This window comes from Struthio camelus, chromosome W, assembly GCF_040807025.1.
Source record: "Struthio camelus isolate bStrCam1 chromosome W, bStrCam1.hap1, whole genome shotgun sequence".
In the NCBI taxonomy this organism is placed as follows: domain Eukaryota; kingdom Metazoa; phylum Chordata; class Aves; order Struthioniformes; family Struthionidae; genus Struthio; species Struthio camelus.
This window is the reverse complement of record NC_090981.1, coordinates 47588689-47601773: the sequence shown is the minus strand read 5'-3', so window position 1 is coordinate 47601773 and position 13085 is coordinate 47588689. Positions and strand designations below refer to the sequence as shown.

Genomic DNA, 13085 nt, shown 5'->3' with positions numbered 1-13085 from the left:
GAAAGTGATTTTTTCTTTGTTTAAATGTAAGGTAGTTTTTAATAAGTTGTGTTTCAAAACAAAGTAAAAAGTGTTTTGTTACAATTGCTATCCTTTTCAAAATGGAACATTTCTGAAATTTTAGAAAATTGGATTTTTTGTGTGATATGAGTCAAAATATTAGTCTCTCCTGATTTTTTTAACATCAGGACAAGTTGCTGGACTCTTATTTTGTGCATGGCTTAAGTTCCTTAAAATCTAAATTTTTTTCCCCCTCATACTGGTCATTCAAACTTTTATTGCCCAGTTCTAATAGTAAGAGGGAAAACATGTTCTCTCACAGAAAATAGTGCTACTTATCATCTGCCCTGTGACAGCCTGCATGTCTTCTTTCAAGCTCTATTTTCTTTATTGTATTTCTGTATCAAAAGTATTGGGATATGATCTGTAGCTTAATCATATTTTTAGTACACAGTATATTCCTAAACAAATTAAAATGCAATTTTCCTTTGACATTTTTCCCGCTTCCAAATGAGCATAAACTACAGAAAACAGTAAGGAATTTAAGGAAGCTGAAGTGGAAGTTGAAAGCCCAACAACCAAATAAAAAGTACTACTTTTAATTAAGTGAGAAGGTAGAAGCCTGCAAGAGATTTTTCAAGACCATCAAAAAAAAAGGCCCCTGAAACCTCAGAACAACAACCAGGAGATTACAGAGAAACAATACCTAGGTGATTTTCCTCTGAATCAGTACTGTTACAAAATTTTGAAGGTGAAAATCCATTTCATACATAATTATTTTTCTCTCAAGTATAACAGCCACGAAGAGTATATTTCAACTGAATAAACTATTAATTACCTTTTCAGAAACGTCATCAGGAACTGGCTCTCGAAGAGCAGGTATCCAAGCAAGGATATTGCAATCTTTGCTACCACTATAAAGCTCCTTTAAAAAAGCAAGCAAAAAATGTCTCCTATACAAATTTACTGAATACTGAAATAGTAATAATGCTGGCATACAAAGTGTATGAAATTTTTATTTAGAAATAAAGACACATATGTAATTTCTAATCTGTAATATAATCTTGATAAACAGTATATTTTACAAGCATACTAGACAAAAAGAATAAGTTCTGATATCTCCCCCAGGGTGGTTATCAAAATAGCACTACCCGCGTTTAAGTGAACTTCATTGCTTAAATGTACTTTTTTTCTTCCCTCTCACGTGTCTCCTGAAAAGTAACCTAACTTAAGAGTTAGCAAGCTTATAAGATAGTTGTATTTATGGTCAATGGAAAGGGAAGAAGGAAAAAGGAAAAGTTTTTTCTATCATAATTGACAATACGAATCAACTCAAAAACATTTAATAAGACATTAGTTAGAAGAGTGCGTAAGTACGGAGCAAAGGAGTGTTAGGTAAACACAGTTCGAGTATGCCTAGGGAAGGAAAAGTACAAACAAGGAACAACTTGAAGCCTGCATCCTGTTGGGAAGGCAGAGATCAGAAAGACCGATTTATTATTTCTAGTATATATAACCCTATTTATTATGGCAATGACTGGGAGCCCATTGTGCTAGTCACCCTGCAAACACATGGTAAAAAAACAGTCTCTGCAGCAAACAGCTAACAGTCAAACACAGCTTCATTTTCTTAGTTCTTTATTAAAGGAAATACAGGTTTCTCTGTCACTTGCTATTCAGAAATACTGCACCATGTTTGCAGTAAATTTTGCACTCCTAACACTCCTGTTTTCCAAACTGCTACTTACATGAAAGTGTATGGAGATATTTTCATATGCCTTCAATCTTGAATCAAACTCCTGCTTCTCATATGAAACGTCTGACAACAACTAAGACGAGAACTACCACACGTTAAATTACGGGAGTGAAACATACCTACATTCTAAAAGATGTTGGCTCCTACACTTAACCCAGCAACTGCGTACATATCTCCAACACTATTTTAATAAGTCGATTCAACATAATTCAATAATAATTACAGTTCTGTGTTTGCAGAAAGCCTCCTTTTGTACTATGTGTATTTAATTCTAGAAAAGCATCAATTACCCTGACCGTTGGTGCAGGCTCTTAATAGTAACTATTAAGTTGCCTAGTTCCTATAAATACCCATTTATGTGGGTTACCTTACTCAAGTGAGCTGATATACTGACTTCTGTGAAACTACTCCCAGGAACAAAGTTATTCATGCATAAAACACATACAAGATTGGAGTTCAAATTTTTCTGAGAGATAAACATCCTACTTATCTTGCTTAGAAGAATAAAATAGGTCAAAGTTATATCAAGGTATAGGTCAGATATCACTTCATCCTGTTGGCAGTACTCTACTCTATTCAAGCATCCTGTCTTTTGCAAGATACACAGTATCACTGGAACTTTAAAAAACAAGCAATCTCTCCCACCACAAATCCCTCCTTCTAAGCAATGTAATTGAGAAGTCAGTATATTCCAGTTAATCTTTATTACAACCTGTCTCTCTTTCTGGTCCTGGGATTGCAAGGTCTTCACTTAATATAGACCGTGTTGACTAATATTTATAATTATTACAACCTGAAACAGTGACTCAGAGCTTAAGTCAGTTAAAAGAAGAGTCAACATATAAAGCTCCACGCATATTTATGGTACATTACAGCATAACATTTCAATGCTATGTCTTAACATTCTGAAGACGGATTGCAAGTAGAACTTAATTTAACTTTTAGCTGTCGTTATTTGTTAGCCTACCACTGGATTGTTACAGATGGGTAGGTTTACCAAATACCTCTGTAGCTGTGATTGGTATTCCCTGAACATAAAAGTACCTATATTTTAAAACAACACTGCTCCTGATGCACTGCTAATATTTTTTACTTCATAATTAATTAATAGTTATTTACTTCATTTTTGTTTCTGAAAGGTAAACATGTCTTGCTTGTTTACTTAAATTATTTTAAGCAGTTAATAAGGCACATTGGTATCTAGCATATTAGACCCAACAGTAAACATCTCCTGAAAGATTTCCTAATTTCTTAATGGGCAATATTCTGCAGTTCTTATTACTCAAGCAGCCTAATATCTCATTAACTTCACAGAGAGAGTTACTTAAGAAAAATTTAGGCCAACAATAATAAAGTGGATTTTATTGCTTTATTGCCAGGATCTCAAAAGGATATACACACACGTTAACTAAATCTCACACTACACTGCAGAGGCAGCTACACACAGTAACTCAGACACAAAGGTGTTCTACCTATGAATGTTAATTAATTTGGACCTAATAAGAATAGACAAAGCCTACTATCATTGCCTTGCAAATGGCTTGGGTACCACAGATCATAGCTGATTATACAGTTCTGAGCAGAAAGAAGATACTTCACACCTCAAATACAAAATCAGTACACAAGTTTTTTAAAGCCTGTTCCAGTCACGAGATGAAACAAAGACAGTGATTAAAATACGCCTAATAAATAGAAGGAAAGGGAGGGACTGGGAGCAATAAATATCAATCAGAAGTTTTGAACAGAAAAATAAATAATAAAAAAAACTTAAAGAGCAGATTTGGGGTGGGGTAGGAAAATCATTCAGCAGGGTTAAAGACAGTAAAAAAGTTTAAAAGATTATTAATATGAAGAAAAACCTAAAAAAAAAAAAGACAGAGACCTACTACTAGAAGGAAATGGCAGAAATTATGTAGAACAGTCAGATGTAGATCTTGTTTCACATGAAGATAACGTGCTAAGTTCTAATGTGCTAATAAGAAAGACAGATGTTAAAAAGCCTACATCTACGCAGCTATTCATTTCATCAGATGAATAACTAGCGTCAAAGAGTCTTAGAAGAGCTGTTTGAGAAAACTTCTGGCCTACTTAAGTTAAATATGTTTGAAACATGTTGAACTATATAGAGAGAGAGAGAGAGCTGAAAGTGAGCTAATATACCATTCAGAAAAGCAAAACAAAAAAATAAGTAGAATGATACAGATACTAATGGACTGATTGACATTTCTTTAATCTCAGACAAGATAATGGAAAAGGTGATTAAAAAGATTCTGAAGATTCTCAGTGGAATTCTGCAATTACTGAAGAATGAAGATATTCGGAAAATAAACAACATCAGTTAACACATTTTACAGCAAAGCAGGTTTTGTCAAGCAAAATTGATTGTATTTATAACAAGTCTAACTGATAATATACATGCATAAATGGAAACAAATTTCTAACATTATTGATTTAGTACTGTTTGCAATAGTAAAATAAGATAGATACAAATTCTACAAGTGCCTGCATTCTCAAAAAAGGAGTTTTAACTGGGATATTATAATTTTTAGTAGAATTATACGAAGACTGATGAAAGTGTTTAATGATCTCAAGGCAGAAGTAGCTGTTTAGAAGAATACATGTCAACATAAACAAAGTTAACACTAGCAATACCTTTGGTGTTGACACACTTACAATATAGTGACCTAATCCCACCAAACCGAGCAACAGTTTTATACCAACAAAAGCAAGAACGTGCAAAGAAAAAGGGAAGACAGCCAGCCACACAGAGAATGCAAAACTGAACTGTAGTAAGGGTGACTCTGAAAGAGACTCAGGAATCACAGTGGATAAACAAATGAAGTTAAGTTGTCAGCATAAGCCTATAGCTATTCTGATCGATGCAGTTATTGCGTGCACGCTCACAAATTGTGAGCGCTCACGCACACAAATGTGTGCGCGTGTGTGCGCTCACGTGCACACAAATTGTGTATGCACACACGCACGCGCACACACCTACATACACACACACACACACATAGAAGAGTGATAAACAAGAACAGGGAGATAATTCTGGCGTATTGTATAATACTGATGCCGATACTCCAATGTCACATACATTTCTAAGTATTTCAAAAGACAAGGTAGAGATGAGATAAAGGGATATGCATTTCCAGGGCTGGAAAATATGCTTTATAGTAATATTTATATAGCCTCATCTCTTCAGCTTATCAAAAAAAAAAAAAAAAAACCAAAGATGACTTTATACAAACACACTCGCACCTTCATTTTGAGACCATTCTTAAAAAGATAAATAATTTTTTAATCTAGCCAAGAAAAGTCCAAGAAGAATTAATGAATAGAAACTAAATCCAGGAAAGATTTGCTTCGGTTATAAACTGAATCTATTAATAATAAGGATTTGGTTTGTTTGCAGCACCAACAGAAGAAGCAGATATTCCATACTTTGGAATGTTTAATTAAGAGAGGAAGATACGTATTTTAATACAGGGATTCTCAACCTTTTCATAACTGAGTTCCATTTGGGGGCTGGGAAGGCAGGAGAGGCAATATTCCACTTCTCAGTGGATCCAGTATCTCCCTGCCTATTCCTCCTAGAAATGCTTTTCCTGTCTAGCAAAGTTTGTCAGCTTGGGCTCTACCACCTCATCTATAATGTGTTCAAATCTCCTAATGAAGTCCATCTTACTGGTAGGGAAACATTCCTTCAAAGTTGCTGCACTCAACATGAGAACAACAGATCAAATTCTATGATGTGTCGTATGAGAGGTCAAAAAGATACTCGCTTGTCCTTTCTGCCTCAAATGCTTCTGTCTGTTATTTCAGAAACAAAAGACTAAAAAGAAGGAGCTGGAACATTAAGTATAGTCCTCAAAAACTGAAGGCAACTATGTAATAGACTTAAAAAAACATAAGAATATCCACCCTTCCCTTGCCACACCACAAACCATAAAAACAATCTGTTGTAAAGTACCTCACAACAAATTAGACTTTGCTATCTTTAAGACTTTCAGTACAAAAGAGAGATGTACCACAGGCAGAAAGAAAAAAGGGGTGGCAGAGTCATGAGCCCTGTAATGCAATGATATTTCTTGTGTGAAGTATGCCTGGATTAATTTAAGAGGCGGATTATGTTCTCAACTTCTAAACTGTTTGTAGCTGCAGTGATTGGTATAGCTACAAGCATTTAGGCAAGATCACCAGTGAAGCTTATCAGAGGTTTCTCAGTACCGCTGGGAAGACCTACGCACTTCATCTAAGCGCTCTTCACCTGCTTTCTTACTGTGACTAGTCTTAGATATTTCAGAAAAAGGCAAATACCTCTTCTTAAGCCACTGATTTTCTCAGTAAAAGGGAAGAAAATTCCCCTTCACTCTTACAGAAGACCAGCAAAAGCCTTAATAACACATACGATTTATTAATGACAATGTAAGGCAAAAATAACTACAGGTTTACTCAAAAGTTACCTATGGGAGACGAAATGAATAGGGGAAGGAATCAGATATAGAAAGGGCCATCAGAAATACTTGACCTAACTTTTCTCACTTGACAAAGCCACTGAGCTACCTGTTATTTCAAGCTTTTCCGCTAAAACACATCCCTGAAAATATACTACTTTTTGTGCAAATGGTTTGGCAATCTGCATAAATATTCCAGGTTGTCCCAAGTACTTCGCTTACCTGAAAATTAGGTTGAAATACACAGCAGTCAACAGTATTATAATGCCCTCTAAGCATAGTTATCAGTTCTCCTGAGAAAATTGTATAAACAGCAATGGTACTACCATACGGTACAAAAGCAAACTCTGGATTACAGCCACAAGAGATGGTGAATTTGAGTCCTTTTCTACTTTCATTATAGACTTTCCCATAGTTCACCTGTAAAATGAAAGATTATGCAGTTAGTTATTAATTAAAACTACAAGAAGTAGCTTTATATAAAAAGGACTTTTTTCATTAATACCCAATAAAATTCATGTTAAGCTTCCCAATTTTAACATAACTCTTGGAATTTGCAGATACAGATGTGTATCAAGAGAATTATTTTTCTGTTCATTAAAGTTTATTCTCTTTAATGTAAACTTTGAGAAACAAGGCGGGGGGGGGGGGGAAGATATGCCTACAAATGCAGCAGTTCCACACCTAAAGATGGAATTTGCATAGACCATTCAGGCCAGATCCTCTTTGATGCAACAAAACTACTACTGAAATCAGAATTAGTTCAGGAATTACCTTCTTAAACGTTTTCTTAGATGGTCCCTCCTAGCCACTTTCTCTCAAATATTAAAACTGTTAAAAGAACTAGATATGCACAATACTACACATATAGTTATAAGTAAGACAACTTATGTTTTCTGAAAGTTCCAGCAATTGGAAATGTTAAATGTAAAGCTTTCAAGAGCTCGTGCTTATTTTAAGAGACAGCATTTGCATTTTCCTAGTGTGTTCTCTTTAAAATATTTCACATACACAAGCACACACACACAAGCTAGTTTATACGTAATTTCAAAATATCAGTTTTCAAATAGTAGTAGAGAGAATAAGTTCTCTCTCTTAAACTAAACTATAGAAAGCAGAGGTAACTTTCTGCTAGTTGGTAAAGGCTATGGGCCTAATTACACTGCTACATTAAACATTTCAGTGGTAAGTATAAAGCGAGATCGGGGTCTCAGCCTAGCTTCTATTACACACATTCACCTCAAAAACAAAACAAAACAAAACAAAACAAACAGCTGACAACTCAACCTTTCCTGTATGACTTGCTTACTCCACAGACTGAAGAAAACTTGACCCACCCCTTCCTTCTTACCCTGAAAGTGCCTTTTCTTTATGAGAGTTGATCAATATTGCAGAAGGCTGTATTTCTGAAGTACATATGCTATTTGGATGGAAAAGAAAAGCACCCGTCGAGCCAACACCAGAACCAGCCCTCAGGGCTTTCTCAGCAAGTCATCCCTTGCTCTTGGAAGTAGGAATAGAGCCATCAGCAATGCAGAAAAAGATTCTGCACCTCTCCCCCATGAGCTTGCAAGAAATAGTAGAAGAGCAATAGGCAGTATGAAAAGGACTGAAGGAAAAGCAGAAGGATGTCATAAATAAAAGGTAAAAATAAAGGGATTAGGAAGAAAAGATTCATGAAGGAGAAGAAAAGAATAACTTCCTAAATTATTTCTTATGGACTAATCAAGAGTGATATATTAAAGTGCCTACGTCCGCTGCTAAATTCTGGACTTCATCATCACTAAGAAATTCAATATTGTTCCCTGTAAGTATAGCATTGCTATATGGCTAACTAGGACCCTGGCTTGGGAGTTGCGTGGGAAGCCTTGCAAATAAAAAGTATATAAAGTATAGCTTATCAGTGTTAGATACGTTTCAAGCTCTTGATAAGTCCTACACAGATTGAAAGTTCACTGAAGTTTAAAAATGAAAAATTTCCGAACATGCTAGGAAACATTCCAATCGAATTTATCAGTCTAATTAGGTCCTTTATAAGAGATCAGAAGTGTACTCATGTGAACAGTATATCTTACCTCTAAACAAACTTAATTAAAATAAGGTATTAAAATTTCAACAAATAAAACATATATTCATATTCACGAGGAAGAGGAAGCCCCCTATGAACACCTGAAACTTGCAAATTATTTCATGATTAAAATTTTTTCCTAATAAGTATATTTTTAATTTAAGACATTAGAAAAATTAATTAACACTACATACCATTGTACATAAAATATTTTGCTTTTAAATATTATTGCCTTGCAATCGCTGCTCTTAACTTCTGCTGAAAAACAGAGAACTGCTTGTACGTACAACTTCAGTAAAGTTCTCTAGGTCCATTTTAAAGCTCCCTCCAAAACCCTCATGGTCTACAGTTAAAAATTCTAAGTACTGAAAATCTGTTCACTATAACTTAACATATTTGTAACGTTTATCGGGCAAATATTTTAAAACAAATGTCTGTCTTTGTCAGGTTCTTGATCCATCCTATCTTGATTGCCTGAGTCCATAGTTTGGGACAAATACAAGGATCAGTCAAGCCAGGTAAGGAAGAAGACTATCTGTTGTTCTCTTATTAAAGTTTGTTCTTTCATAGCTAAGAGCACTTATGTAGGAAAAATTGAAGAAAGGAGTCTAGAAAAAACATCTCTCTCAATCATGCTAAAAATGTTTACAAAAAGATCGTTTGATTAGCTTTCACGTAGGTTGATATTTTCATATCGGAAGGATATTTTCATCAGATGTGGGGCTTCTGTTATACCAGCGAAGATTAAAAAAAAATCAAAATAACAAAAGAGTTACTGGACTACCATTAACCTTAAAAGTACAGTGAAAATTAGTAATTTCTGTGTCAGTGAAAGCAATCATTTTTTACAGGAAGTTGGTATGTGTATTTCCTATTTCCAAGGCCAATGCAGTCATTTTATATCTAGAATTGAGAGGATTCAGTTTACCCAAGTTTAAAAACACACTATACTTGCAGGAAAAATCACCTCTTCATAGGGGATGGAAAATCAGGTCCATGACTAGAACAACTTATTCCACAAATATTTAAAAATTTGGAAATTTCTAGAAGCTGCTTCCTAGAATACTATAAACAGCAGACTGACTTCAAAGACAACCTTGTACTTTAGTTCTGAAAAACAAATACAAAATAAAACTAATCAAAAAGACAGTGAAGGTTAAGGTTCTTAGATATTCTTCAGAGAACTATACTTGAAAAATACATTTTGCTAAATGAGAAAGCTTTTCTCATGATTTTTCAAAAAGCGGAAATAAAAACCCAAACCCTTCCTCCTTCAAAAACCTCTTTTCTAACTCTCCTAATGTTTTCCCCATAATGTCTGATATAGCCACAAAACGCAAAGAGGGAATTTAAGGTTATGAGAACAGGAAAAAAAACTCTCCTGCTCCATAATTTTTTTGAAAGGTGAAATCGGATATGGCTAAAGAAACAAATCATTATATGTTTAATTACAATGGATTCATAAATATAGCTCTAGAGTGCAAAAATTAAAAGGAGTGGGAAACTAGCTTAGATTGGGATCATAAGTCTTGCAGTCCTGTGTGAGTATATTTTCCTTTAATATTTAATCATATGTTAGTTTCCTCTTCGACGTCCCAAAACGAAGGGGGAAAAAAGACTCTCCCCAGTTTTTACCGAGTTTAATCGGCAAAAAGGAGTGAGGATTGCATGCATGACATCTCCATTATCGATCGCTAACTTTTAGAACTTAATTGTTTTTTCAGTGTTCAATACACTATACAGTGTTCAATATACTATACTAATACAGATATTTTGTACACTGTCCATACAAAAGTCTTGTAAGATTTTGGACAAGAGAGTTCAAAGTCATAATTTATCTAGCATTCTGCTGAAAAACAAAGCATTTTATAACACAATTGGGAGGAATAAGGATTCTTTCTGGCTAGAAACAACCAAATGATAGCAGCCGTTTTTCAGATGTATCTCAGAGTTTTCTAGTTTAAGCATTCCAATTAAAAAAGAAAAAAAGAATAAAGTAGAAGAAACAGACAACCTGTATAGTTATGGGATGGAGAAAGGATTCTAAAGCTATATTAATGATCTGGGCAAAATCAGGAGTGCAGGTGGAGTTTATCTGTATTCATTACTAGCACTTGCACTTATCTCTGTCTACGTATTACCCACCCACAAGAGAACAAGCCAAACCTCATATAGATGTCACATACTTAAAGATACTTTACAGAAAAATACTTAGATGTTGCATATCTGCTGTTGTATGGTTCTCTTTCTACTGAGAAAAACTGGGCAGCCATTAAAATCTCTAGTTCTTTGAAAAGATTTCTGCTATAACCAGGAAAAAAAAAACCCAAAGGTAAAGAGGATAGTGGGTTATTCAGGCAGAGGAAGCAGGTGTAGGAAATCAGAGAGGGACTGAGAATTCAAGGTAGCAAAAGTGAGACAGGCAAGCATTTAGAGTTATTTTTTTCATATCTTTCTCTTCCGCCAGGGTGGCTGCAGATTCACTACAGTTCGTGCAGGCTTGTTTCTATGTTTGTGGTGTAAGTCAGAGAGAAAGGGAAGGGTGTTACTAGCACAGAGAAGGAAAAAACCTGTGGAGATAAGGAGGACTGGCTAGGGGAGATCAAAGGAACTATGGGAGTGAACTTGTATTACCTGCACATGCATTTAGTTGACTGCTGATGACTTAAAACTACTTTAAGCGATATGTCTGTGTGGTGTATGAAAATACACTACTCTGGACAATACAATTCTGGACTTAAAATAACAAAATAGCAACACAGGATCAAGCTATTCAAGCCCAATTAAGAAAAGAGTAAAATAGCCTATGAAACAAGTCAGTGAACTAATAGGCACAGAAAAACAAAAGGCATTGATCCAGCTGATGGTAGGAGAATGAACAAACTGTATTATCTACTTTGGTGATGGTGATTTGGAGACAGAAAGATGTCTGTTTATGAAGTGCTGAGAAGGAACTGGCAAATATGAATAGTATGAGGATAGAAAAGTCCTTTCATTTGAATGTCTATAGGGAATACTTTTTGCTGTGTTCTCAAACTAAGCAGGAGGAAGTAAAAGATTGCTGAAGTAGAGATTTCTTCTTCCCTTCCTGATAGCAGCGAGAGAACATGTTATCCTTATTACCTAAAATCTCACGGAAACTGATGCGGCTACAACGTGTCCCTCTTCAAAGGCAGAAAACAATTTTCTTTATCAGAAAGAAAATTAAAATAGGAATCTCTAGCAAAAATCAGTTCACAGAAAGGACTGGAGCAGAAGTAGAATCTTTTTTTCTGTTGGGTTACAATGCAAATGTAGAGGGGATGGATATTTCTGATACTGCTGTAAACATCCATGACAGAGATTCCGTCAAAACAGTTAAAAGAAAGTAGCAAGGAAACCTAGCAGTCGAACAGTGAAACACTCAGGAATGAGCACCTTCCCCATGGGTAGCACAGTTCATATTCCGTATTTTTTTAACAAGCAAAAATAAGGGGAAAAATCCTGAACACAAAAAAAACTTGAAAAATCGTCAGCAAACTGAGATAAAGCAGCAATACCCTCTATGACAATGAATGAATATCCAGAGGTGTAACTATAATTGCACAAACTATTAGCAATCTTTAAAAATTAAGTGCAAATAAAAACATAACCAACGATCCTTGAAAACTTACTAATGTGTTTTCTCCAGTGGAGCTGTTCCAGAGTCTCATCCGATCGTCTGTACCAACAGTCAACAGATGAAGCCCATCATTTGTATAGCATAAACCATTAACTCTCCCATTGTGAGCAGTGTTCGCTGCCAGAAAAAAGAGCTATTTCAGACTTATATGGAAGTACCATTCTGTATACACATTTTTAGTTAAATGTATAGTACTAAATGTGCTGTTTAAATGGTAATGTATAACTAAATTAATAATTTAATTTTTGGTTTATGAAAGCGTGATCTCCATGGATCATTTCATTTAAAAATATACAGCTATAAATAGCTGGCATACACAGCTGGCTTTGCACATATTGCTCATTGCATACTATAAAGGAATTCAGTTGAGTTCATCCTGCAATTCTGCATATTCTTAAGCAGGATAAAATAGTGAACACAGGACTCAGTGGATACCACGGATAAACGGATGATGCCCACGAATTAACCCAGTGAGAAGATGAGATATCTCCACATTATACTGTAGTATACAATTTAGACATATCTTTTAGGTAAAGAAGCTTTATCTGTTTTGTAACGATTTTCTAAACAACTTTGTTAGCTGCATTTGTTTCAGTTCAGATATATTTCAATATATTCAATCTCCTGGTTCATTTGATTGCCACTAAAGTATCAACAAATCACTCTGGTCCTGTCAGAGACAGAAAAACAACAAAGTGAAAAGAAAGCAGTTGTGTTTGAATACGGTAATGCAGCATTCAAGCAAACATACAAAATTACACTATATAATAGACAATACAATTACACTAATTATTTCAGGAGTTGCATAGAAGTCCACTATCCATCTCTTACAAACAAAATGAGATAAAAAAGTAACCAATTTTATTTTATAAAAAGTCTTAGCTTTCATCTCCGTAATTTCTTGTATTTCAATGAAATTAAAAATACTCAATACCAAACACCTATATTACCACACTACAATTTACCCAGCAGACAGAGGGGTTCTTAAAACAGATATTCACTGCTATTTCAAATCCTCTGATTGTACATTTTTGAAAATCAGCTTGATTTTACAGATTTGTGTGTATTTCTCTATGCACAACATAAATTGCACAGAAGAAGTCAGAACCACTTGTAGCTTTAATAGCTATGATACACCCTATG

General features: G+C 34.8%; 1 protein-coding gene across 6 annotated transcripts in view; it reads right to left on the bottom strand.

Annotated features, from left to right (window-relative positions):
* The window catches only part of LOC138060895 (DNA excision repair protein ERCC-8-like), a 33013-nt gene that overhangs the window by 2792 nt on the left and 17136 nt on the right, over positions 1-13085 (bottom strand). For 3 of the 6 annotated variants that reach the window (XM_068926096.1, XM_068926098.1, XM_068926101.1), the window contains exons 9-12: positions 11935-12059; positions 6436-6633; positions 1749-1829; positions 839-925 (exon numbers count right to left, since the gene is read on the bottom strand). In XM_068926096.1, coding sequence (XP_068782197.1) covers positions 839-925; positions 1749-1829; positions 6436-6633; positions 11935-12059 — 491 coding nt within the window. The remainder of the gene's footprint in view (positions 1-838; positions 926-1748; positions 1830-6435; positions 6634-11934; positions 12060-13085) is intronic. The other 3 variants (XM_068926099.1, XM_068926100.1, XM_068926102.1) reach the window with 1 other exon arrangement.